We start from the raw sequence: 27,002 nt of genomic DNA on the forward strand, positions 1-27,002 counted from the left end.
TTGGCAGTGAATAGAAAACTCAAATACTTTCATAAACATATGAGAGTGTAATTGTGTCACAAAACAACATAGCATACAAAAATAATTACATTCGATTTTCTGCATGTTGAAATTGATGTAATCTATTCAGCAGTTACATTGATCATTTCGAGTATTTTTCTGCTTCCTAACTAAACCTCAGCTGTCTGTGGAATTGAGGAGCTTCATCATGAAGTTGAATTCCATCTCCGGCGACGTCCTAGGCTGTGGCCAGTTTGCTCCAGCCGGCACCTCAATGCATCTGAAGCCTCTGCTCAAGTAGAGCTTAGTGGCTCCAGGGTTGGTAAGGTCAGAATGCAACGCGATGGCACGGCATCCCCAAGATTTAGCCTTTGCCTCTGCTTTAGCAACCAATGTCTTTGCTATTCCCTTTCTCCGATATCTTTCTCGGACAGCAACGTTCGATATATACGCAATACCTGTCCTGGCAGTGATAACAAACACATATATCAAGCCTCAGATGTATTTGGTTGAATTCAAATTCAAGACATAATGAGAAGTGAGAACGGGCATACCTTCTTTGTCGATGGGGCCCTTTTCGTGGAAGGAAATCGGCCACCGTATCTACTGTCAAGATCCCAGCTACATAACCTTTGCATAGACTGAGTTTTCCATCAAAACTTCCAATCCTGAGATCGTCACTCCCTAAAAAGTACGGAACTTCCTCGGAAGAAGTTCTGGTCACAGCAACTAGGCAAGTTCTCTGGCAGCCCTTCGGCAGCGAGAGTCCAAAGAGCATCCCAATTAGCCTGTCGATTCTCAGTACAAAATCTAGAGGGAATGAGAATTCAGGGAAGAAAGAGCTGCAGTGTGTCTCGGCTACTTCCCAGCAGTCCTCTATCCTCGCCTCACGAACAACAATCTCGGGAGAGACTGTGGGGAATAATTCAGCCACTTGACTGGCTCTACAAGAACCTATGATATTAAGCAGCATGATAAGAATATGCAGAAACACAATTCATGATGATGGAAAATAAGCTTATCCCAACAGTCTAAGAATTCCTAGCTCGGAGTCCACAATATCAAAATAATTATCTCATCGTATCTGCAAAATATTTGGTTGCACAGCATTTGTTCACATCCATCAGCATCACTGCATCAACATAGGATGGACACAAAGTCAATGCCAGGCGTCTTTCTTGTGTACTGATATAATAAAGATCTACGAATCTGATAACATAGAACACTCTTTTTCAATTTCTCACCCAACTACCCCAACAACCAAGACACATTCATATCGTAGGCAGGAAGCACAAATAGTAGGAATCCTAATCCCAAAATACTGATAATGCCCCTACCCGTTCGTCCTCAATTTGCAGATAATCAGTTTCATGCCCGTTCAGGAAAGATAATGCTATACTCAGGACCTAGACTCCAAACTATGACGGATGAATTCGGCTAAAGTTCGCTTAGTGAAGGAAAGTTTTGAGCCTTGACGACAATGTACCTGTTAATGATGGCATGGACTTGTCTATATCTCTAGTAAAGGGTGTTAGAACTTGCACTGATCGTTCCAAGTTTAAATATGGTGTACCTTGAACAACAAGACAAGTCCTAAATAATCCTAAATGGAGAATCCTCGTAAAGGAGGAAGTTGGAGCTTTGGAATGATGGGACTAGGGAGACCTCTTATATTCCTAATGGAAAGAAACCAGTTGGGTGTAAATGGGTTCTCACAATTAACCCTAGGCTGATGGAAATATTAATAAGCTCAATGTAACACTGAGTACTAATCAGTTCCAATCTCGCCTTGTAGCTAAGGGTTCTAGTCAATCCTATAGCAAAAAAAACTATGAGAGACATTAGCTTTTGTTGCCCCTCTCAATCTCATCAATCTCCTAATCCCCCTTGCAGCCAACAACAACTGGCCACTGCATCAATTGCACGTCAAGCAAGATTTTCTAGATAAAAACTAAGAAAAACAGAATGTGTTGGGATTCCACTAAAACTCATCCAACTTTTACTTCATCTATAAGTTAAAGAAATCCTTGTATCAGTATGATTCTAAACAATCCTCTCGTGCATGGCCTGAAAATTTCTGCAAACACTAGTACGGTATGATATATCAAAATTGAGTTCCTAATAGTTGTGTTGATACCTTCAAACCACCTACTTGCCTCCAACAACAAATACTAGCACGAAAGAGCCAAATTATACCGGAGTTGGAGTAAAAGACTCAAAGAGAGAGTTCGATTCAAGCCTTCAACTATGGTAGGCATACCCTCATACTAGCAACAAAAAGAGTTCAAAGCATGATATGCAATTATGCATATGATTATAAACTAATAACATAGAAATGGCCATCTTTAAATATCCATGAATCATCAGCCCACTTATTGTCCATGGCTCCACTCCATCTTAGCCTTAATTGTGGTTTATCATTACCCTGAGTTTCCCTACTGTTTATAATTATGTGGCTTCAACTTAGTAAAGGTCAACACCATCAGACATCAAGCTTATACACAACTGATTGGCTCAAATCTCTTCAAATTATAGCATCATCAAACACACAAAAATGGAACATGAAATAAAAGGGTAAATTATGTTCATACCTATTGAGAGCTGAGGTGAACAAGATAATCCAGATTTGGAAACGTGACAATGAGACAAATTGGGGGTACAAGAGAAAGGTTGATGCTTGAGATTCTTGATTTGGTCAGTGGCACTGAGATTAAGAAAGCTCCCTCCCAAACAAATCGTCTGTGTCTGCATATCTCTGACCCTTCTCTCTAGGTGGAGATGGAGAGACAAGAGAAGGTATCAAAAATTCTACCTTTTCTCGATTTTGGGACTCCCAAATTTATTTGGGATCTGAGATGCTCTCTCTCTCTCTCAAGAAACCATGGGAGAAAGGGTAGTTAAAGAAATGAAGGAAAGACAAGCAAACAGACAAGTGATGATGAGTTCCACGTAAGTCTGGATCTCCCCTCTTTTATCTAATTACAATTCAGCGGCGATCAAATGCTAAGAAATTCTACCGTTTCACAGAATAGTCATCATTTGAAAGAAAAAGAAATCCAAAATTCATCAAAGTAGAGTCATCAGTGAGTGAAAGAACAAAAGTTGAGTCTTTTTCATGAGAAACTCTATTTGTTTTCAATTTTCATTAATATCTCGGTTAATTAGGCAACCTAACTAAAATTGCAGATTGCACTTTCTAGATTGTATTGGAAAGAAATAGGCTAATTTCTTTTGTTGAAAAAACAAAAGCAATCCTCAAATTTCATCATTATTTTGAATCCATCTGATGAAATAAAATAAAATAAAATTATTTGTGGTTATATAATAGCGTTCTGTCGTATAGGAAAATGATTATCATTTTATATCGACAACAACATAATACTCCCTCCGTCCACGAATAGAAATCCCATTTTTTCATTTTAATTCGTCCGGAAATAAGCGTCTCAATTCACTTTTACTATAAATGGTAGTATGGTCTCACATTCCACTCACATTCATTTAAAACTAATATATACAAATGGGATCCATATTTCACTAACTTTTTTCCATTTAATTTTTTTCGCATTTCTTAAAACTCGTGCTGCCAGGATATGGGACTTCTAACGGCGGACGAAGGGAATATATCCCAAAACGCATGCGCCAATAAAATAACTACTATATTTCAAGTCTAAGTAAACCAATAATAGTCATATAAAAATGTTAAACTCATTATACCTTTGGTGATCTTTTGATGGCTAGAGAAAATTCAAATTCACATATTCGCTTCAATTGAATGAATGGTATCTCATTTAAATTTACTTGAACACATGAATCTTGTTACCCAAAATTTATCCAAGTTTAAGTCGTAGATAATAGAATCCAAGTTTAATAGCCTCGATGAAATGATATACTGTATTAAATTTTAAATCAAAGTGTGTCTGTGTTTATGTGCTTGATGTTGGAAAAAATTTACTACTACTAAGTATAGACTGTTGCTTTGTCTGGTTGCAAGGCTATTCCACTAAGGAATGCATGTTGAGTAGCATTTTTATTGTATATTGTCGTGATGAATAGGGTTGAATGATTATAAGTTTGCATTGTTGAATCTTGACTGATTCATTTGTGGTTGATGCATCATAAGTGATACATTTGTTGTGAAACAATCTTGGGGCTAAATATGTTCCCATAGATTCAAACGTTCAATGCAGAATGGCATATATAGTTACAAAAGTCAGGATCTTTTAGAAAACGAAATCTTGTTCGAAGAGTGCATAACTACATGGAGCGGGGAAAGGTTAGAACTCAACCAACAGGTTCTCTCAATCGAAGGAAGGGGATGCAGCCTTGATCATACACAGCACATCCATATCCCATTTCATCTTTGACTTGAACATGGATTATTGGAACAATTTGGTAACATGGAGTATATCTAATGTAACATGGATTATTGGAACAATTTAGTAACATTAATATATCTAATGTAACTACTTAATAGCCACAAAGAAAAGGTTCGTTTCTGCATACTGCTAATTTAAGTCTCCTAAGACAACAGACAAACAGAGCATGTACTCTCAACATCGCTCAGACAAATTGAGAAGTTTTAACTCTTAGAATCAGAAGATTTCTCCCCACAACAGAATAAGTAAAATCAAAAAGAGAAACGGGCAAAAAAATTAAATAAAAAAAAAAAGAGATTCCAAAACCTAGATAACCCTTACTGAATGAAGCTGGCCATTCCAATATCATATCTTCAGATCTTCCAAGCCTTCAATTTTGGCCTCAACTGGCTCCTGCTGCTTGTCCTGTTCAGCAGATGCCGTCTCTTCAACTGATGTGAGAGCTTCGGTTGTGGGTAGGTCACCTTGAACTGTCGGAGCTTCAGAAATTGGTGCTAGTGGAGCAGGCTTTGTATAATCAAAAGGGTCCTCAACTAGAAAAGGGAGCTTGGAGAATGGTGAATCGTCTAGCGTACCTTGTACAGCTTTAGAGAATAGTGGCTCCTCTACTTGAGGTGTAATGGGTCTGGGGATCCGAGGATCCTCTACTTTAACAGATGGATGCACCATGGAAGACACCTCATCCACCCGAACTGGAGCAGCAAATACAGGAACAGCTTGTCTAATAGACACGGGTGGTGCCATGTGTAAAGAAGGCGGCCTCATTGCTAATGAGGACTGCGGTGAAGGAAGGGGTGGTGCAGAGAATACAGGAATCATATTCCGAATTGTCACTGGTGGTGCGATCCTACTGTGTGGGTTGCAGTGCCCGACTGGAATATAGGGTGCTGCTCCTACTGCGGGAAACTTCTGAGGTCGGGGTTTGAAGATATCCGCCAACGATGACTGACTTTCATTTGGAACTGTAACCATTGGCTGGCTTGTTGGCCTGACATTCATTTGGAATGTGGGGTTGTTGTTCAAGGCTGGATTAGGCCTGTTGCGTTGAGCAGTTTTCGGGCATATCAAGGGAAGGATTTTTGATGTTGTAATTGGAGACTGCTGTGTACTCAATGGCCTTAGGTTTAGTGTAGGAAATTTTATTGGAAAAGATGTTCTTGCCAATCTAGCCTTTATTAGATACTTCTGCAGCGCACGAGCAACCGTCACATGCTCCTGCTCATCCTTATGGGACCTTTCATAAGGAAGCTCGGTTTGTTGGACTACTGGAAAGACAATGGAGCACAAAACTTATTAGCAATTAGATTATTGACACATAAAACATGCTCACAAATTCAGATAGCTATAGATCATATGCAACTTAAGAAGACTAAGTTAATCCACTCTTTTAACTCTCAAACGTACTGGATTATCCCCACATGCCTCAATGTTATTCACACGATTTGAATTGCATATTCAAAGATTAATAAGAATCTTAGATGCAGAGGAAGGCTAACAGATGAAGGTACCAAGTAAGGCAGGAAAGGGACCAGGAATTGGTTTTAAAGGGGCTGACAGACTCAGGGTGTATGATTCTTGACTCCATCTCATTAATTCATTATCTATTACTTTTGTTTCTTTTTCCAATTGACTTTTCTACTAGGTAGATATAAAAGATCAATTGATTGGAGACAGAGCAGTGAACGAATTTGAGTATGGGCTACTTACGAGATTTGAGAGATAACCAAGCTGCCATGGCAGCATTCTTTTCTGCTTGCTTCTTGTTCTTGGCTGGCATACCAGTAAATATCACGCCGGCCAACTCTACAGTACATGTAAAAATAGGAAGGTGACCTAGACCAGATCTGAAGGTCGAATAAGCAGGCAAAGATGCTCCCACTCTTTGTGAGACCTCTTGCAATAGATTCTTATATACACCTGTCTCATCCTGCAGAGCTCAGCATGATACAGCATTAGCAAGCAGCCAAATTGATTGAGAAATCCCAAAGACATCATCATTAGGCAAATGAATGTTTTAGATTACACAAAAGTAGCAACAAGATGGTTTGTAAAAATTCATGTACAGGGCCTTCATTTTAAGGATGAGTACACTGAAGAATATCGGAAATGTTCAAAGTTCGATGCAGACCAAGTCGTCCAATTTTCACAGGACAAACTTCAATTGCTTTATCTCTTTGGAGCTAAGATGATTAACCATATATTGTTAACGCTGGGTGTGTCATTTGTAAATTAGTGATGAAAATCATTAAGTTAAGTGTAATAAAGACGTTATCTCAACTGAATGATCGTGGGTTTCATCTTTCATGTGAATTATATGTTGATCCTAAATTTGGTTTCCCATTATGCGAGGATTTGGTAGAAAGTATAGTCCTTAATTCTCAATCTTTTCTTTGGTTATTAACCAAAAGCAATCTAAACTGGCCACAATTTGGAAGGACAAAGGTATAAGATTCCAGACTGGTTACGAACCTAATAAAACTCATCTTTGTTAGACTCAGTGAAGATATGATTTTGCTTATGTTATCGACCAAAATGACAGAACCCAAATGTAACCTTTTCTCGCCTCCTTAGCTAGAACAAAGCACAACATCTAATGAGTTCTCTAAGATTCCAAGAATTCATATGTTGTTAATGGCGGTAGATAAATAAATAAAATATTACTAACATATATTATATATAATATGAAATATAAGATGCACAAATATAGAAAATAATAAAATAAATCATCCAAATCTTAGAACAGTAATATATCATAAATTCATAAGCAATTATATAATATGTCTAATAATTAGCTCAATAATTAAAATGTAAAGTCTAATAATTAAAGTCTCCAGTAGACATTATTGCAATTACTGTAAATAAAACAAAGAAAAAGCACATATAAATACTCAAGAAATAATAACCAAATATATATTGAGCTAAAACATTCAATAAATACTATGTCATATAGTACTATCTATATCATATACTGTACTATTGTTTTGTTGTATATCTGTTGTGTATCTTACACTCATTATTTTGTTGTATGTCTATATCATAGTAGTTATTTTGCTATAGTGCATTCAATCTGCCTCAAATTTGAATTTGAAATTGAAGAAACAATTCACTATAAGACATTCTAGGCGGCAGGGCAAGGACAGTGGAGATACGGTTGAGAGAGAGGGTTAGCGTTCAAAATCTGAATCTAATAATGTGGAAACTGAAAATTATTAAAACCATATTTCAAATATACTAATGGGTCGGAGTTTAGTAAATGGGTCGGATTTTGGGCAAACATGCCAGATCATATGGGAAAATGAGCCAAGTTGCTGGTTAATGGGTCAAGTGGGACAAAACAGCCGCCATAAACTCCATGTAACTATGCCCATGGAGGGCGCCATAAACATTGCCACAAATCGGTGTGGCGATAGCATTTTTACAAAAAAAACGCAACAGAAAAGCGCCATGGCAGATATTTAACAACACTTCATTTCATTTCTTTAATAGAAGAGATTCCAAGATTTCATGCAAATTGTAGATTTTGATTATTGTTGTATGCATGGCAGAATAATTAAGAAAGTTAATTTTGCTGGATGATAACCCATTTAATGTTTTAAGCGACGTTATGATTAAGTTAAATACAGTCACGCCTACTAAATTGAAAAGATGAGGCTGAGAAAATTAACTGAAATTCTTTTTATGCCTCAAGCCTGCCAGATGAGATATCATTTAATGTTTTAATTGACATAAGCCAGTTGGATTCAGTGATACCCTATTAAATTCAAACAAGAATGGTTGAGTTAATGAAATTGTTCTTACAACTCAAGACTGCCCTAACTGTAACTCTAACAGAATTACACCTATTTAACAGAATGGTGGGTTCGAATAAAACAAGGTTTCCACGGAATTGGCGTGATAGCCTGTAAACCAACGAAACTTGTCCAAATAAATTCTAACAAACTATTCAAGACTATTTTTAATTTCAGTAACAGTGAAATCAATTCTTAGCTGGAAACTATATACAATGACCAAAAAAAAGTAGCCAAAATGCTCACTACGGAAAATCTGACCCGCTAAAACCCCATACCACATTTGGAAGTAAAAATGCCCTCTAAAAAATCAATGTTACGCCAAAGGCATACTCGAAATCCTATCTAGTGAGTAGGAACTTAGTAGCTCCAGGAACTGAATCAATTAGAGTTTCTTACTTATGGGTTGAACAAAACAAGGTTTCCATGGAAGGTAGGCAGTACAAGGTTTTCACGAATTGGCGTGATGGCCTGTAAACCAACGATATGTGTCCAAATAAATTCTACAAAATATTTATGACTATTTTTATTTTTGCTGATAGCCAGAAACCGATTCCTAGCTGGAGACTATATCCAATGACAAAAAAGTAGCTGATTCTTAGCTGGAGACTATATCCAATGACACAAAAGTAGCTGATTCTTATCTGGAGACTATATCCAACGACAAAAAAGTAGACAATCGATTCTTAGGTGTAGACTATATTTAGTAACAACAAAGTAGCCAAAATGCTTACAACGGAAAATTTTACCCACTAAAACCTCATATCACATTTGGAGGAAAAAATACCCTCTAAAGAATCAACATTACAAGGCATACACTATAAATCCTATCTAGTGAAAAGGAATTTACAATTCAGTAGCTCTAGGAACTGAATCAACTCGAGTTTTTTTAATTATGGGTCGAACAAAACAAGGTTTTCACGGAATTGGCGCGATGGCCTGTAAACCAACGAAACTTGTCCAAATCTAACAAAAAATTAATGACTATTTTTAAATTCACTCACAGCCATAAACCATTCTTAGCTGGAGACTATATCCAATGACAGAAAATAGCCAATCGATTCGTAGCTGGACACTGTATCCAACGGTAAAAAGTATCCACTCAATTCTTAGCTGGAGACTATGCAATGACAGCCAAAATGCTTAAAACGGAAAATCTGACCCACTAAAACCTCTTTGGAGGAAAAAAATACCCTCTAAAGAATCAAAATTACACCAAAGGCATACCCAAAATCCTATCTATTGAAGAGGAATTTAGAAGCTCTAGAAACTGAATCAATTAGAGTTTCATACTTTTGAATTCGGCCTCAGATGCTGCCACTAACTAAATGTCAACTTCCATGAACAAATCATTCACAAAACAAAAGCAACATTTGAAAATAGGAATGTTTAGTAGCCCCAATTTAATCGAAATGACATAGGTACAGAGTAGCCTAATTTGAGATCACAGGCTAAATCTAGTTTCAGAAGATCACATAGACACATTGTTTCATTTTATTTATCCCCCTTGTTCCTCAACTTTGCAGTAATCCAATTATATCAAACACAACAGAAGCACAAAATAAGAAAGCAAACGCCACGCAGAACTTGAAATAATGATCAATTCTAGGGAAACGAAAACAGCACACCAAATTAGCACAATCTTAGAAGATAAACAAGAAAAGGCAGTTGGCTTACCAGAATTCGGGCGGCGAGCGAGTTAGAAGGTCCGCGGCAGGCGAGAGCATTGAGCGCCACCTCAGCGGCAGAGTGCTCCGCCTGGCGAAGCGTGGAGCAGTAGCTAGGGCTCTCAAACGCCTCGCCGTTAAAATTAACAACAGCCTTGAAGCGCGGCGCGTGATCGGGGCCTTCCCTGATGCTGGTGTAGGCAGGCAGATTGAAGCAGCTCCGCTGCGCCAGCTCCTGCAGCTGGTTCTTATACATCTCTACGCCGAGCCTCCCCAAAAAAATGAAGAATAGAAAAACAAATTAACAAATAAATTCAACAAACGGCAATGAGTTCTCACAACCGTCTCTCTTCTCTAATAGCGAAATGCCTCAGATGATCGTCTCAATCGAGGCTCCAATTGAGATCGGAGAGTCTCTTCCGGAGTTTTTGCTGGTGTTTTACTAGGGTTTTTGGTTGCATTTCTCAAAAGATAGGCTGAGTTTTTCGGTGAGCTTTTTAGAGAGAGAAAGAGAGAGGACTTTTGTTTTGCAATTTTTTTGCTGTGCAGTAATAGTTTGGCATTAAAAACAATTTGAGAGAGAGAAAGAGAGAGTGTGGGGGCAATCTGCAATCAGCTGCACCGTTAGGTATATATTGTTGAAAAATAGAATTAATTAAATTGATAGAATAGAATAACATAATTTGTCAGATTCAAGTAGACTTGCCCAAGGTTTATCGAATCGGTGGTTAAAATCGAAACCATAGTCGTCGGTTACGGTTACCAACTGAAATCGTAAGAATTTACCCGAATACAAACCGTCGATTTTTGGTTCGGTTCAGGTTCAAAAATTTTTGAACCAAAATCGTGCCGGAACCGCGAAAAACTACTGGAAAACCGTGAAATCAAATCGGAACCGCAAAAAACCGGCAGTTTAGAACCGTAAAATACCGCCGAAAAACCGCCGGTCGGAACCGAAATCGAAACCGGCGGTTTGGAACCGGAACCGTAACCACGAAACACCCTCGCGGTTCGGTTCCGGTTCAACAATTTTCAAAACTGAAACCGACGGTTTAGAACAGTAACCGCCGATTCCTGAACCGTGGGCGCCTCTAGATTCAACTGTTTGTATTAATTCTCGCATTTTAAAAAATAAATATTGATAAATGTTAAATAAATAGTACTAGTAGTTAACTTGAAAATAGCATATCGGCCTAAATCCGCTCATTCGCAAGTCAAAATCGACTTCAATCAAAATCAAAAAAATGTTCAAGCAAAGAAACTCCATTGCGAGATTCAAACACAATGAAACTGGAAATCATAAATAAAAAAAATATATTCATTGAGCATGGTGTTATAAGAGCATCTCCAATGGTCAGCTAGCGACCGGCTAGCCGATTTTTCGCGCTGGCCGATCGGCTAGCCAAACCATTGGAGGCGGCCAGCGCGAAATCGGCGAGCGGACCGGCGTGGGCTGGTCGATCGCTCGGCGCTGGCCGATGTGCTGGCCAATCAGCTAGCCGCCATTGTGGCAGCCCGATCGGCCAGCGGCGATTTTTGTTTTTTTGTTTTTTTTTTTAAAAAAAACCTATATAAACGCGATTTTCGTTTCATTTTCATTTGCACCACTTGTTTTAACGAGTTTTCTCTCTCTCTAACTTTCTGTACAAGAGCATCATCGAGCGATGAGTAACGCGGGTGGTAGTGGTGGTGGTAGTGGTGGCGATGCTGAGGAGTACGAACGGAGGATGAACGAGGCTATGAATGCCTACATGAACCGCGAGATGGAGCGGTACATGCGTATGGTGGAACAGCAGGCGATACCTAGCCCTCCACGGGTTATCCACCGCCGAGCAGTGATTGATCGGGATCACGCCGCTGCACATCAGTGGCTGTACGACGACTACTTTTCAGAGAACCCGCGGTTTCCCGCCAACATGTTCCGGCGGCGTTTTAGAATGCGCAGGGAGTTGTTTATGCGCATCGTTGGCGCATTAGAGCGTCGATATCGGTGTTTCCGCTTTAGGCACGATGCGGCTGGCAGACCCGGCCACACCCCTATTCAAAAGTGCACGGCGGCAATCAGGCAGTTGGCCTACGGAGGCGCGGCAGACATGTGGGATGAGTATCTCCACATCGGTGAGTCGACGGCCCTGGAATGTCTGAAGGGCGTGATAAACGTTTTCGGTGAGCAGTACCTTCGAAGCCCTACTCCCGAAGATTGTCAGAATTTGATGCAGATGCACGGGGAGAAGCATGGGTTCCCCGGGATGTTAGGCAGCATAGATTGTATGCATTGGGAGTGGAAGAACTGTCCGACTGGCTGGAAGGGGCCCTACACGACCGGCTACAAGTCAAAGAATCCCACGATAATCCTCGAGGCCGTAGCTGATTACCGGCTGTGGATCTGGCATGCGTATTTTGGGGTAGCCGGGTCGAACAACGACCTCAACGTCCTGAACTCGTCTCCCCTCTTCAACGAGAAGTGCCAGGGCGTCGGTCCAGCCGTCTCATTTGTGGCCAACGGCAACCGACATGATATGGGCTACTACTTGGCGGATGGGATATATCCTCGGTGGCCGGTCTTTGTGAAGACGATCAGGCAAACAAGTGATGAAAGGAATGCCTACTTTGCGGAACGACAGGAGTCGGCGCGCAAGGACGTGGAGCGCGCATTTGGTGTGCTCCAGTCTCGATGGGCGGCAATTAATGGGTCCAACGCGTTTGTGGGATGTCGGATGCATTTCCTAGATAATGTACGTCTGCATTATCTTGCACAACATGATCGTCGAAGACGAAAGCGTACAACTGACTAGTTGGGCCAATGATGATAAAGCCGGTCCAAGCCACGGAACGGCCACCCCTAGTGTACGACGTGGGGTACCTCTCGATGAAGCCGGCCGCCTCAAGGAATTTGCCAACATGCGCCAAGTGGATGCTCATATTCAACTCCAGAAGGATATAATTGAAGAGTTGTGGGCACGGAGGATTGCACGGCGATAGTTTTTTTTCTTTATTATGTACCTTTTTAAATGTAATTTTTTTTATCTATGTACCTTTTTTAAATGCAATTAATGAATTTTCCCGTATATGTCTCGTAACTTTAATTCCGTAATTTAATCGTAATTTTCATTCCGTAAATGTAGTATTTTTTGAATTATTTTTATTGCGGCTGGCCTATGGCTGGCCTAAATCTGATGTGGCATGTGGATTTTTAGTACTGCTGACGTGGCAGGGGGAGAAACTGCTGGCCGATTTCTGGCCGAAGTACCAATGGAGATGCTCTAAGCTATAATGCTTGCAAAAAGGGTTCAAGATATTATATCTACTAATCATCGATTGCAAGCCATGAACATATCATTTGTTGTTGATATTTTTTTTTATTATGATTAATAAGATTGTGATATTGTTCAAGCTAGTTTTTTTATTTTGGAGAAATCCCCTAAAACACGATCAACAGCGACAAACATATGAAGGTCGATACAATGAAATATATAAATGGTGAATGTGGTGGGGTTTTTTTTATTTAGATGGTAAAAAAATTTGTATACTAAAATAAATTAAATTTCGCAATTCTCTACAACTTTAGGTTATATTTGTGTGTGTGCGCATGTACATTTTCATTGTCATCTTACAGTTGAGAAATTCAAATTTATTTATTTTTATTAGTCAATGACGAGAAGAATTTTATGAGAGAAATTTAAAAAGGAAGGAAAAAGGATAAGGGGGGAAATAAATTTGTGGGTGCCATTACAATTAAATCAGAGTTTCACGATAAAGATAGTGGGGATTGTTCCCGAGTATATTTATTATTGGTTGGCATGGTCTAAATAAAGAAGAATTCGAATAAAAAATAAATTTGTTACTTACTTTAATACTAATATAGTTCTAATTGTCCATTAATTATTTTAACACAGTAACATTTATAGTTCGACATCGTAACAATAGGTGAAGATAAATTTGAATTTGATAATTATGCAACGAAATTTGTTCGAGTTCGGTGTATTTAACTATAAAGACTGCTCACAATGTTGCTTTATGAAATAAACATGAATTTAAAAACAAAAATGAATGTAATGTGTACAATTAGCACACTAGTACCTTATGAAAATAGCAATCACAATTGAAACACGCATACAAATGCATAAAATGTGACATATAGAAGCGCATAATGACTAAGGGTAAAACATTGTTGTAGAGCCAATGAACATAGAGTATTACATACTTACATGTGCTTGCAGGTAATTTGACATGCAAGCAAAACATCACTCGCTAGAAATCTATCATGTCGCCCACTCGTGCTAGAGCCAATCGGCTCCACTCTTGCATTACACACCTTAACTGTGCGATAAGATTCGTTTTGGTTTTTAATTTTAATTTAAACCTTTTATTTCTATGCAACAGTATATGAAAATTTCTAAAAAATTGACTTAGACGAAATACTAATCATTAGTGGAATCCTAGTTGTCCTATTAACATATGTGGAGCATATATCATGAATTTATCAAATGTGGAATAGAGTGAGGGAGGGGAATAGGGAATTTAATGAGTAGGTTTATGGATGGAAAGTTGGTGTAAATGGGATTAATTGATGATTGCTTTCAAGGGGACATAATTTATATAACTGCTTTTACTGATCACACTTACACAAATATTCAAATTTTCACCTAGTGTCCTAGTAAGTCTATGATAAAATCCATTACTATTGCCTTCTATTAATGTAATATATATGAACTATATCAAGAGCAGCCTTTTATTCATAATACCTCACATCAAATATTTGATTGCCACTGTGGTTTATGTGCTTAACAGTTGTTTGAAAAACTAACATGGCAAAAATGACATTGATTTCTCAAAATTTTATTTCGAAACCACAAAATGAAATGAATGTATGGTATATTTGTATATGTACTTATTTTCGCATAGTTATTTAGAGCATGCGTAACATAGATAATATATTCATTCAAAATGGAAGAACGCTACCGGGACACATTGTAGGTGTCTAGTCTCCCTATCCATTTTGTGTCCACGAGTTGTGAGGGAAGGCATTTCGCCACACACACAACCTCAACCTAAGAGATGTCGTCGTGACGCCCACTTGCTGTGGACCTGCAAGTGAGCTTCTTTTTCTTTTTTATCATTTTTTAAATCAAGAACATAATAGTACTATTATTTTTAAAAGTTACCCATTGTTCGAAATATACCCTCTGTCAAACAGATTTTCTATCCGATTTTTAAAATTTTCATTTTTTATCATTCAATGCTTATATACTTATCTATTAATATTATATTCAATCTATAACTTTTCCGCACTCAAAAAATCTTCATTACATTTCATCATATAAAATGTCCTTTCAACATAAGAACGAATACTAATGACAACAAATGAATCCTAATGACAACAGCAGTGCATCCGACGATACTAACAAGCTCATCGGGTATCTTCATCGAACTCGGTCCTGCATAAAAAACCTCATAATACGTGCATCGTGATTGAGAGCTCGTTGTGGAAATGCTATTTCAGGATTACTTTGCCGAGGAGGCTCGACGAGGGATATTTGTCTTCGTTGCTGGTTTTGTATGCGCCTAGAGTTATTCTTGCGCATAGCATGTACATTGGCGGCTTAGGATGAATGAGACGGGTCGGTTGGCAAGATCTTTGGACATTGCAAAATTGTACATCGCCCCCCAACAAATTGCCAATGGGAGAAGTTCCAACATCTTCGACGAGAAGTTACACACGTCGACTTCGGTGCATAATGCTTGAAGAGTCTAAACCCCACGACTGCCAACATTCACCGCATACCTATGTCGTTGGGAGTCGTCTTTTTCGATTCTGCCACCCGCTACCTACTTCAACAAGATCTAATCATACACATTTGATTTGATAAAAAAAAACTAGTGATTTCAATTTACATGATGTATGTTGTTGCTTATAATAAAATATAAATTTACTCTTTCAATTATGTATATTTTGTTTTTAAACTATTTTAATTTTAGAATTTTAATTATGTATTTTTATTTTTTTATAATAAAAGATTATAATAAGAGCATAATTATAACCATATCATAATTATCTAAATAATTTATATGTACTGTATATAGTTTGGAACCTTAACTATCTAAATAAAACTAAAATTTTCGAGTTATAAAAGTCCATCTAAAATTCCAAAATCCAAACTACTTTAAAACAGCCCTGTTTAAAATAAAGAAATAAATTCAAATTATATAAAAAATGATAGTAATAAATAAATTCAAATAATGTAATAAAATGATAGTATAAAAATTGATTTTAGTAGTAAATAAATACAGTAAATAAATTCAAATAATACAGTGAAGTGAAGCCCTAATTTCAAGTGCATCTTCTTCTTTGTCTAATTTCTTCTCTATGCATTTTCTGCAAAATAAAAATATCATCATCCTCCATTCCCCTTCATCATCCTACAATTGCTTCATAGTGGTGAAATTGCATTTTTCGAAAATATATTTCGGGCAATGCGTCGATAGCACTGGATTCAAAATGCATTGTATCGTTGCTGTTAGAGCTTCTATGCATTTGGGCTCAGTTCAGTTTCGATAGGGTTCAATCGGAGAGTTGAAACACAATTTATTGCGCAATCGCATAATCAAGAGCGAGATTTGAATGGGTAAGCTGGGAAAGAAGGCGCCAAAATTTGCGAAGAAGCATCTTCAGTCCGTGCTGAAGCAGTGGCGAAAGACCAAAGCTTTATTTAAGAGGAAAGCTCCAAGTTAGTAATCCGCGTGAATAATATGTTTAATTCTAGATATTTCATTACTTGGCGACTATATCAAATGCAATTTCGTTAATTTTGTAATCTTAATTAGTGTAAATAAATTAAATTTCATTGTTTTTTTTTTCAAATTTTTAATAATCAAGAGAAAAACTTAAACTAAATTTGTGATTTGCCAATAATTTATCAAAAGTATCAAAAGAAAGTATATATTGATAGGGTATGAAGGCGTATATATGATCTATTGAATGTTACCAAGAGAGTTTGAAAATTTTTCCCTATATTCAATTTCAATATACTCCTAAAATGTAATCTCCCCCAAAATTTTTCCAGTCACCACTCTGTAAATAAAGCTATGGCGTCGCGCTTCAGTTCAAGGACGGCGCCAAAATGTAATCTTTCTCTCAAAACTCCAAAAACCAGAGCTCCACCGCCGTTTGATTACCCCAAAGATATCCCCCAATTTCTCAGAAACACCTGCAAATGCAGCGCATCTTCTCACGGTATATATCCCACCCTTAATAACCTGTGCATCTTCATAGAAAAGTTCATGTCTTTTTACAATTTGGTTGGGGTTGTTGAACAGGTAAAGAAGCTGCAAGAAGTGTATATGCAGTTCTCACAATCGATAGATGGGAGTCGCTGAATTGCATGAAATACAAAACGGCACCGCATAGGCGAGTTCACGGAAGGTTAGCTCTCAAATTCTTGAAATGGGTTGTGAAGCAGCCCGGTTTGGAGCTCGCCCACATAACTCACTTGTATTCTATCACCACCCACATTCTCGTTAGAGCAAGAATGTATGATTGTGCTAAGTCGATTTTGAAGTATTTGTCGGACACGGGTTCGGGTCCAAGATCAGTTTTTTATGCGCTGATGGATACTTATCCTCTCTGTAATTCAAACCCTGCTGTTTTTGACCTGTTGATAAGGGTTTATGTGAGAATGGGGGCAATTGATGATGCTTTAGAGGCTTTTCATTTGATGTGCTCGAGGGGGTTTAGGCCGTCGATGTATAGTTGTAATATGATTCTTGCAGCAATGGCCAAGGCTCGGCGTGCTGAGCCTGTGTGGCAGTTTTTTGGGGAGGTTATTGAGAATGGTCTGTGTCCGAATGTTGCCACGTTTAACATAGTGCTGAATGTGCTTCGTGGGGAGGGGAAATTGAAGATGGCGAGTTATTTACTTGGGAAGATGGAGGAGAGTGGTTATGCCCCGACTGTGGTGAGTTATAATACGGTGCTGAATTGGCACTGTAAGAAGGGGAGGTATAAGGAAGCTATGCAGCTGTTGGATCACATGAATTTCCGGGGAATTGAGGCTGATGTTTGTACATATAATGTGCTTATAGATGATTTGTGTAAGAATAGCACAAATGCTAAAGGGTATCTACTCTTGAAGAAGATGCGGAAGAGGATGGTGATCCCTAATGAAGTCACGTATAATACTCTCATAAATGGATTTGTTAATGAGGGGAAAATGGGAGTTGCTGGGAAAATTTATCATGAGATGTGTAAGGTTGATGTTTCACCGAATTGTATCACTTATAATGCACTAATTGATGGGCATTGTCGCAGAGGCGATTTTGTCGAAGCTTATGGACTTCTTGATGAAATGCAAGCGAAGGGATTGAGGCCGAATCAGGTTACTTATGGATCTCTTTTGGATGGACTCTGCAAGCATGGAAAGTTGGATTCTGCGAGAAATCTACTTGCGAAGTTAAAGCTCGATGGAGTTACTGTCAACTCTATAATGTATACTACTCTAATGGATGGAGAATGTGGAAGTGGCAATCTAGCTGAAGCTATGGGGTTTCTTGATGGAATGTCTAAGAATAATATGCATCCTGATATTGTGACATACTCAGTTCTTGTAAATGGATTTTCTAAAGCTGGGAGGATAAATCATGCAAAGGAAATAATCTGTAAAATAGTTAGATCTGGAATCAGTATGAACAAAATTGTATATTCTACATTGATTTGCAATTTATGCAGACTGGGAAATATCGATGAAGCAATCAGATTTTATACCATAATGCTTCGTAGTGGTCATTTTCCAGATGCTTTCATATGTAACTTATTGATATCCACTCTTTGTCAAAGTGGAAATGTGGCGGAGGCGGAGGATTTCATGCATCACGTCCATAGAATTGGTCTTGCCAACTCTGCTACCTTCGATGCAATTATTGGTGGTTGTGTAAGTAAAGGAGACGTCTTGAGAGCATTCAAATTGTTAGATAAAATGGTTGAATTCGGCTACCAGCCTACCGCCTTGACATATGGAACTTTACTGAAGGGACTGTGCAAAGGAGCAGATCTTCAGGAAGCGCTTGACTTCTTTAGTAAGCTTAGGAAAATTCCTCATGCTACAGACATAGTCACCTACAATACCATGGTGGCTGAGTTATTTGTTCAGGGCTATTTCGCATCGGCTCTCAGTCTTATAGATGAGATGGTTGAAAACAACATGTTTCCTGATAGTTATGCATACGGTTGTCTGATTGCCGGTTTATGTAGGACGGGGAACGTCTTCACTGCAATTCTTCTGTTGGAAAGGGGAGTGCAGATAGGAACTCTTTCTCCGAACCAATTTATGTATTCGAGTATAATTAGTGGACTCGTCAAGATCGGCCAAGGACGAGCTGGCATTTACTATTTTGATGATTTGGTAAAGCAAGGTCTGAATCCGGATATAGTTACTCTTAATGCAGTTATTGATGCATGTTCAAGGACAGGAGAGCTCGATAAGATGGACTATGTCCTGTCAGTGATGGAGAGCCGGGGTTTAACCCCTAGTTTGACTACGTATAACATTCTCTTGCATGGGGAATCAACACGGAAAAATATTTCTGGTGTCTTCGCGTTGTATGGAGCCATCTTGAGTAATGGCTATGTTCCTGATAAATTTACTTGTCATTCTGTTATTCTGGGGCTGTGCAAATCCAGGATGCTGGATGTTGGAGCTAAGTTTCTGAAAATGATGATCGGAAGGGGGACTCCGGCAGATCATTTGACATTTGATATGCTTATAATAGCGTATAGTCAGAGAGGTGACGTGTCAAAAGCCTTTGATTTGCTGAATCTCATGAAGTCTGCTGGGGTTTCCCCTAGTGAAGTTACTTTCTCTTCTATCTTCAATGGCCTTAAAAGAATCTCAAGATGTCGTGAATCCCATGTTTTACTGCACGGGATGGTGGAGAGTGGTTTTATCCCGACAATCAGACAGTACTGCAGATTGATAACAAAAATGTGTAGGTGTGGAGATATACGGGGTGCTCTTAAGCTTAAAGACGAGATGGAGGCTCTTGGCATTAGCTCCCGCCAGGTGGCTGAGAGCGCGATGGTTAGGGGGCTCGTGCAGAGTGGGAAGACAACGGATGGGATGGCCATGCTGAAAAGCATGGTGATGAGCAAGCTCGTTCCGACCATTCCAACTTTCACTACAGCCATCCATGCATTGTGTAAAGAATCCAAAATGTCCGAGGCAATGGAGTTGAAGCTTCTTATGGAACGTCATGGAGCTAGACCGGATGTTGTGACTTACAACGTTCTTCTCTCTAGCTTCTGCCGGAGTGGTGAACTTGCTCGTGTCTTCATGCTGTATGAAGAGATGAAACGCAGGAGTGTTGCCCCTGATGCCACCACATTCTCCATTCTCATTGAGGCTGTTTCTGCTGAGAACGATTCTGTGAGAGTCAAGAAGATACTGGCTGACTTGGAGGAAGGAGGGTTCATTAGCCAGAGTTCGACTGGTGAACCTTGGGGTCGGAGATTGGCTGATGCTGTGGCAAATATAAACCTCGCGAAAGGCAAACCTTGAGGTCAGTAGGTTCTATTTTGCAGAAACCTGCGCGACTCCTCAGGCTGGCAAGGCAACACAGTGCGCGATCGTGTTGAAACCCGAATTTTGTGTCGTATTCGTGTCGTGTTCGTGTTCGTGTTACACGTTAAGAAATAATATTAATATATTATAATAATATTATTATTTTATTTATTTTGAAATTTAAATTAGGTTTAGTCTAATGGAGCACTTAGAATTAGTATAGTATCGTGTTCGTGTTACACATTAAGAAATAATATAAATATAGTGCCGTTATTGTGTCGTGTCATATATGTGTTCATGCCCCTGATGACAAAATTATAAAATAAGGGGGGTGGGGGGGAGAAAATCGTCAATAGGAAGGATATTAAGATATAATGAATCCAAGTCCAGTGCTCTGGTTCTTTTTTTATGGTGTTGTTTTGTCTTTTGTATGCTGATAATTGGAGTTGACTTTTCACATGTTGTGAATATGATTATTATGAGTAAGTAGGCACCTCTTCTTTATCTTTGATTTCCTTATGACTTTTGCTTTCCTGAGCTTCAGATTATGGTGAATTGCTTGGTTGCGTGTGCTTATATGGACGTGGTAGGACTTATTTGCTTACAACTAAACTGACCATAAATTGGCATGGATAGTTTTACTTCCCCTTCTTGTGTGCATTTTGTTATCATCTCACTCGTGTCATCAACCCTCTCAATGCTATTGTTTGGCCCCTAAGCTTTTTATCATCTACAAGTTTATGAGAAAATATGCTCTCTAATATTTAGTAAGGTAACTTGCTTTATAACATTACAGGATCCAGGATTCAATAATTTCTTAGAAAGCTTCAACAGTGGTGCTATGACAATTCAAAATGAAGATTCAGTAAGATAAGTACTATTTTTTTGTCTCTTTCCTTTCTTTTTATTGTTCTTTCTTGTTTAGGGCATGGGGAGGGTTTTTATTATATTCTTCTTTGGTGAATATGATGCCTGACTTATATAATTAAGAAACCAAGTATAATGTCTGCTTCAATTCAATATTTATTATGTTTCAAATAGTTTTTCAGTTATTCCCCCCCCCCCCCCCCCCAAGCTACGCTGGATGCAGAAATGAAAGATTGATTATATCGTCCCAACTAGGATATTCTAATTTTTCTATTGTATACGTAAAAACATCACAATAGTGGGACTATATACCTGCATCTTTCAAGATGGTGCTGAAGTTTTTTAATGGATATAGTACTTGTTTGGTTTCAGTATCGAAGAATTAGATATTGTAGATTGGCTTCATAGTCCATTTCCCGCACATATGCCACGATCTTACTGTTAGTTTATTAATAGATTTTTCCTCTTTTCTTTTATAACAGTGCTCAGACGAAGGTGACTCAAGCGATCACGAGGAGTCAGGTGAAGATGACCTGGACAAAGATAAAGAAAAATTTCTCTCTAACCAACTCATTGCTGCATGGTGTCAAATGGTCAAAGAAGATAATAGCCAGTCGGCGTTCATTAGCCTGCTAAATGCCTACCGTGCAGCATGCCATTATGGTGTTGAATCAGTTGCCATAGAATCGACAGCAGTGAAACATTTTGCAACATTCTCGTTTTTACACTCTCTAATGCAGATGATGTATTTCGAGGCATATTGCAGATATCATCTTCGAACAGCAAAAAGGAGACAGTAGAAAAACTACAGAAAAACTCAAAGTGGAAAAACATGAAATCTCTTGTCAAATCTTTTGTGAGAAGCACATTGTTTTTGTTGGATCAGATTGCCGACTCAGAAATTCTGACTTTTGCAATGTCGAGGATCCGAGCTTCCCTGATATTTTTTGTTGCTTTCCCATCTCTGGTCCAACGACTCCTTAAGGTAACTTGCAGTTCTCTTTGTTTTGAAATGTTTTTTAATTAATCTCGCCTGTTGCATGGAGTTCGGGATATTTGCAGTTTTGTGTATTACGGACTCTAAAAGCAAAATATACAACTTGCTATAATTGGATTAGTATGTGAAAGACGATTGTAGTAGTTAGTGAGGAAGGTAAAGAAGAGAACTCCTTGCTTAATGTTCTGTAAAACTAGGCAAAATGGATGGCCTTTTGATCGTTCATTCAAACCAGCCAGTTTTCAAATGAAAATTTCCTAATGATAAATTTGTATCACCTGATTCCAACACTTCAAATTTATCAACAGGCAACAGTTCATTTGTGGGCAACAGGTGGAAGGGTCTTATCATCAGCTTCCTTTTCCGTTATACGGGATGTTGCTGCTATGTTTGGTTCAGATCACTTTGAGACCTGCCTATCAAAAACTTCCATATCATTTCTTTCTCGGTCTAGAGTAACAGAGATCTCTGACATAGAACATATGCAATTCTTAAGGGATTGCATAGTTGAATTGTGTTCTCTAGATGTGCAAAAATCATCTGTTAAGGCTGTTGCTTCTTTAAGTCAACGTGCCAAGATATTTAGCTTGGCAATACAAGCAAAGAAAAAGGTTTGATACTGATTTGATTTAGTATTATTATTACTATTATATAAAATAAAAATATATGAAGGATACTGACTGGAATGAGTTGTCCTAATCTTTTGAAACAGGAAGCAGTTAGAAAAATTTGCAGCTGGGAATATGTTAACTGTGTTGATATGGGGGTTAGGTTCATATCAGCAAATATACGCGACTATGATCTTCAGTCCTTGTTCTTTATGACCGTAAAGCTTATTAATGGTGTAGCTCACATGTTTCCTGGTCCAAGGTATTTACCTCTGAGACTCAAGTCCATCAAGTGGCTGAATCTTCTCTCAAGTTCGAGTGGAACTTTTATACCAGTTGCTTCATTAGTGTTGGATGTTTTGGAATATAAGGTTTCCGGGGAGGGAAGAAAAGCTCAAATTGCATTCAATACTACGACAGTCTTGAAGGTGAGGATCATATTTATTCAATCACAGGCAGAAAATCTATTGTCATTTTCTTCTTGATTTTAATGCAAAATTTGGACATTGGTACCTTGTAATTGGAAACTGTCATTTGCAGCTGCCCAAACATTACCTAAAATAAAAAATCTTTCAGACGAATGCTTTCAGTCTGCTTTCAAACAGCTTGCATTTCACTTTTCTCAGTGGAGCTACCATATTTCGTTTCCTGACCTGGCTACTATTCCAGTAATCCGCCTGAGAAGAATTCTTGAGATCACAACTGTAGAAAGCTTGTGTCGCATTGTGAAGCGTATGATTGATCAGGTACTGTTATTGCTTGCATAGTTCACATTTTTATCATGCGAGTCTAAACAGAAAGTTTCTAAAGATGATAGTTCTGACAAAAGGGCCAATGTTATTAGTTCTTAAATTTGTTACTGCAGGTGGAGCAGAACACGGCCTTTGTGCAGAAAAAGAGAGAAAATGCACCTTTCTCCCCTCTTGATCATCAATCGGCAGATTCTTTTCTTCAGGTTTGTGTCTCTGAATCCAATTGTTCATACCTCTATACGTGGTGGGAGGTAATTTAATCGAGCATCATGGCTAACATGTATGCAGCTTGAAAAGTCCAGCCCGAACGCTCCATTTACTCAATATTACAGAAGTGTCCTGGAGAAGGCTTGTGAAAGGAAATTGCATAAATTTGATAAGAAAAGGTACAGATACTCATACTCTAACTGCCCTGTATGATTGACTTTAACCAATAACACAAAGAGTAGCATGTCATAATAATTTGTTTCCTATGGAACGACTCTCTTTCAGTTTGACAGAGCTGAAAACTTCAGAGACGAATGCTGCAAAGCACAAAAGAAAACCAGTAGCTGTGGATGTTCATGTTGATGCAGAAGATCAACCTGCTGAAAATGGGATGGTGAATAGTAAACGGAGGAAGAGAGTCCTTGAAGCTCAGTGATAACCATCAAAGCTTGGTTTTCCAAGGAATTCACCCAATTTTGGGATCAGAGTACTCAATTCAAATCCAATATGGCCTTGTTCTTTTCTCATTGTTGTATTCTGTTCGTTGAGTTCGATCCGATGTATCTGAAGATCATAGTGCCTTTTTTGATAAAATTGATAGGAGTTTGCTTAGCATCATCATTATGTTTTAGTGTTGAATACTCAAACATGTAGAGCTCAAATTTTGCTGAGAACATAATTTATCAATGAAATGAGATGTTACAGTTGATGGCTGGTATATTTTATGTGCTCAATAACCTGATTGTGAGACACTGAGATATTGATAAAGATATTGGCGTAACTAATCAACAAAACCAGGTAATTTGGCTACACTAATAATTTGTTTCACTAACAATTGTCTAATCTGATTAACCTCTGTGAATAATGAAACTAAAGCTGAAGAAAAATATGCAAATGCTTCCAATGAAGGGCTCATATCCCCTCTCTCTGATTGCAGCTTATCGACCCGACAACTAGGGAGTTGGGATCGTTGCTTCCACCGCAACTCAGTACTCTTACCATCGCCCACAGCCCCGATGAACCTCTGCCCGTGTCTCCAGCCACCTTCTCATCATGGTTTTGAAACCTCCACGTCGGAGATGGTTGTGGACAGGGGCTGTGACGGCGGCTCTGCCTGTTCTTGATATCCTTCAGCTCCATTTTACTCGAAAATCTTGAAATCCCAGACAAGAACAAGAACCATCTTGCTTTTGCAGACTGTGAAGATGTCAATATAGGCATCTTATGCAGTGGGAAATCAAAACCTTTTCCCTGCTTGCTGCTGTTGTGCTTTTTCTTGGAGCCAAACCTCCTCCACCCAAACAAGCTCCACCCGCTCTTTTTCTTGACGCCCGTTGGTTGTTTGATGTCAACTTCTTTGGTTGGGAGGGCGTCCGATGCATCCGGCTGCTGTTTGCAAGCGATGATCTTATCGCAGAAGAAGATGTTCTCCGGTGGGAAACACGGGGTGGGGTGGTGAGTGAGCTCGTGGCTGAAGAACTCAAAGTAGTCGTCGTGATCATCGGAGGACATAGAGGTTGAGCCTTGTGAATCAGCACAGAGATCCTTCTCCCACTCTTCAACACTCTGATCACCATACAATGGGAGATCACACAAAGAAAGTGTGTCAAATAATTCATCTGTTGTGTCATGCATTTCTTTATGCTCCAAGAATGATTCTTGAGGCAACATTTTGAGTTGTGACTTAGGATTTGGGAAGGTTTGTGGAGTTTATATATGCCAAAGGGATTATATGGGAGACAGATTGTGGCACATGAAAAGGATTGGTGTTTGTTTTTGACTAAAATAAGAAATTGGTTGATGGATTTGGCTTTCTTCTAGATTACAAAATAAAAGTTAAAAGGGGATCTTTAATTTATAGGAGAAGTTTGATTATTGGTTGGTTTTCTAGAAGAGCATGCCATATGGGACGACATGTCACAATATGGTTTTTTAACTATCACAAATTTGACTATTACAATAAATTCGGTATTTGAATAATCCAAATACATTGGATAGTTTTTTAAAACTAAATATTTACTTTAACTGATCTGAGGGTTTGTAATTTGGACTTAGAGTTGAATATGATTTTTTTCACTTATTTTTTCCCTTTCCTTTTTACCAAAAATGAAATAATTACTCAGATCATTTATACTCCCTATTCTCATCTAAGTAATTAAAAGAAGCAAAAATCGAAAATAAAAATAAAAATTTACATTTGAATATCAAGTAACAACTCAAACATGACACGCTTGGTATCTTCTTATTCATATGTTTGGTAGGGACGATAACTCATCTAGGGATGAAATTATTCATAAAATTATATTCCTAGATGAGTTATCACTCCTATCAAACATGGTCTTCTACACGTGCAGAAAGAGAAAAAAAACTTTAAAATGTTGAATCTTTTTAAAACATTGGATTTTGTATTTGTTTTTCTTTCCGAACTAAATGCTTATTTTTCACGTCATATCATATGATTCTTTTAATTTTTGATGCGTTCAAAAAATTCAACTTACGAATTTTGGAATTGAATATGTTAATGATGCATTTATTGTAAGATGATGAAAATATTAGAAATAGAGAATGGGAAAGCACGAGGAATGATATGCTACACACTGTAGGTTCTTTATGTGAGCATCACTTTCGTTTGACGCACGTTTAATATTGTTCGTTTCGATTTATATATTTTATTTGATTCTAATACATTAAAAAATGTTATTGAAAATTTTAATTTAATAAAATTCATGAAAATCAAAGCTCAATTAGCTTGTTTTCTCTATATTTTCAAATAAATTAATAAAATAACAAATTAAGCTTTGATTTTTATGAATTTTGTGAAATTAAAATTTTTAATAACATTTTTTAATATATTAGAATCAAACTAAATATATAAATGAAAATGAACAATATTAAACGTGCGACAAACGAGTGTGATGCTCACATAAGAAGCTCACGTAGCTAATGAAATAACAACTGACACTAATTAATGGTAAAGGTAAGGTTTGAAATTGAAAATGATCAGTTAAATAAGAATGAGATATTGTGTCGAATATTAAAATAGGACTTAATAAACTGAATATTTCATACGATTTCAAATTTTCAACAAAAAGTCTTTGTACAAAGAACTTAGTCTTGCCTAAGTAATAAAATAAAATTAGTAACGGTGTAACACAAATTGAAATAGTATGGTATATAGTATAAGACG

At 38.0% G+C, this 27,002-nt stretch overlaps 3 protein-coding genes and 1 pseudogene across 9 annotated transcripts; 2 read left to right on the forward strand and 2 right to left on the reverse strand.

Moving 5' to 3' along the window:
* Positions 1–7: 7 nt before the first annotated feature.
* Positions 8–3,085, reverse strand: LOC125213206 (GCN5-related N-acetyltransferase 4, chloroplastic-like). 2 transcript variants are annotated; one of them, XM_048113613.2, is made up of 3 exons: positions 2,592–3,085; positions 555–954; positions 8–463 (listed from the first exon to the last, which is right to left on the reverse strand). In XM_048113613.2, exons 1-3 carry the CDS (start codon positions 2,749–2,751, stop codon positions 178–180), a joined length of 846 nt encoding a protein of 281 aa, XP_047969570.2. In that variant the 5' UTR covers positions 2,752–3,085; the 3' UTR covers positions 8–177. The 2 variants fall into 2 exon arrangements, with proteins under 2 accessions (XP_047969570.2, XP_088924068.1); XM_089067942.1 differs by having other exon boundaries at positions 555–1,132; positions 2,592–2,724.
* A 1,386-nt stretch (positions 3,086–4,471) lies between these two features.
* Positions 4,472–10,389, reverse strand: LOC125209911 (double-stranded RNA-binding protein 6-like). Of its 2 annotated transcripts, XM_048109486.2 has the most exons (4): positions 9,842–10,389; positions 6,084–6,303; positions 4,952–5,641; positions 4,472–4,846 (listed from the first exon to the last, which is right to left on the reverse strand). In XM_048109486.2, exons 1-4 carry the CDS (start codon positions 10,085–10,087, stop codon positions 4,722–4,724), a joined length of 1,281 nt encoding a protein of 426 aa, XP_047965443.2. In that variant the 5' UTR covers positions 10,088–10,389; the 3' UTR covers positions 4,472–4,721. The 2 variants fall into 2 exon arrangements, with proteins under 2 accessions (XP_047965443.2, XP_088925045.1); XM_089068919.1 differs by having other exon boundaries at positions 4,472–5,641; positions 9,842–10,387.
* Positions 10,390–16,161: 5,772 nt separating this feature from the next.
* LOC125212986 (uncharacterized) lies at positions 16,162–22,067 on the forward strand. Of its 4 annotated transcripts, none has more exons than XR_016136543.1 (5): positions 16,162–16,559; positions 16,896–17,065; positions 17,149–20,382; positions 21,181–21,258; positions 21,734–22,067. XR_016136543.1 is itself a non-coding variant. In XM_048113309.2 (4 exons), the coding sequence occupies exons 2-3, from the start codon at positions 16,918–16,920 to the stop codon at positions 20,379–20,381; spliced, it is 3,381 nt and encodes a 1,126-aa protein (XP_047969266.2). In that variant the 5' UTR covers positions 16,162–16,559; positions 16,896–16,917; the 3' UTR covers position 20,382; positions 21,181–22,067. The 4 variants fall into 4 exon arrangements, 1 of the variants encoding a protein (XP_047969266.2); XR_016136542.1 differs by having other exon boundaries at positions 21,181–21,249; positions 21,734–21,791; XR_007174805.2 differs by having other exon boundaries at positions 17,149–20,441; positions 21,181–22,067.
* Positions 20,932–24,522, forward strand: LOC125210134 (protein REBELOTE-like; annotated as a pseudogene). Its single transcript, XR_016136278.1, has 9 exons — positions 20,932–20,970; positions 21,181–21,249; positions 21,734–22,236; positions 22,557–22,859; positions 22,961–23,284; positions 23,397–23,602; positions 23,722–23,811; positions 23,897–23,994; positions 24,101–24,522. The product of XR_016136278.1 is annotated as a protein REBELOTE-like (transcript).
* Positions 24,523–27,002: the final 2,480 nt, after the last annotated feature.

This window comes from Salvia hispanica, chromosome 3, assembly GCF_029641045.1.
Source record: "Salvia hispanica isolate PSC_SH4W2 chromosome 3, Shi_PSC_v1, whole genome shotgun sequence".
NCBI lineage: Eukaryota > Viridiplantae > Streptophyta > Magnoliopsida > Lamiales > Lamiaceae > Salvia > Salvia hispanica.

What these genes read in the sequence shown, in the direction of transcription:
- LOC125209911 (XM_089068919.1), bottom strand. Translation starts at nt 10,087, where the DNA reads ATGTATAAGAACCAGCTGCAGGAGCTGGCGCAGCGGAGCTGCTTCAAT. An exon ending in CGCTCGCCGCCCGAATTCTG is followed by an intron (nt 6,304 to 9,841) that starts GTAAGCCAACTG and finishes TGAGCTCTGCAG; the next exon opens with GATGAGACAGGTGTATATAA. An exon ending in TTGGTTATCTCTCAAATCTC is followed by an intron (nt 5,642 to 6,083) that starts GTAAGTAGCCCA and finishes TTGTCTTTCCAG; the next exon opens with TAGTCCAACAAACCGAGCTT.
- LOC125212986 (XM_048113309.2), top strand. Translation starts at nt 16,918, where the DNA reads ATGGCGTCGCGCTTCAGTTCAAGGACGGCGCCAAAATGTAATCTTTCT. An exon ending in ATGCAGCGCATCTTCTCACG is followed by an intron (nt 17,066 to 17,148) that starts GTATATATCCCA and finishes GTTGTTGAACAG; the next exon opens with GTAAAGAAGCTGCAAGAAGT.
- LOC125213206 (XM_048113613.2), bottom strand. Translation starts at nt 2,751, where the DNA reads ATGCAGACACAGACGATTTGTTTGGGAGGGAGCTTTCTTAATCTCAGT. An exon ending in TTCACCTCAGCTCTCAATAG is followed by an intron (nt 955 to 2,591) that starts GTATGAACATAA and finishes TTAATATCATAG; the next exon opens with GTTCTTGTAGAGCCAGTCAA. An exon ending in GGGCCCCATCGACAAAGAAG is followed by an intron (nt 464 to 554) that starts GTATGCCCGTTC and finishes TATCACTGCCAG; the next exon opens with GACAGGTATTGCGTATATAT.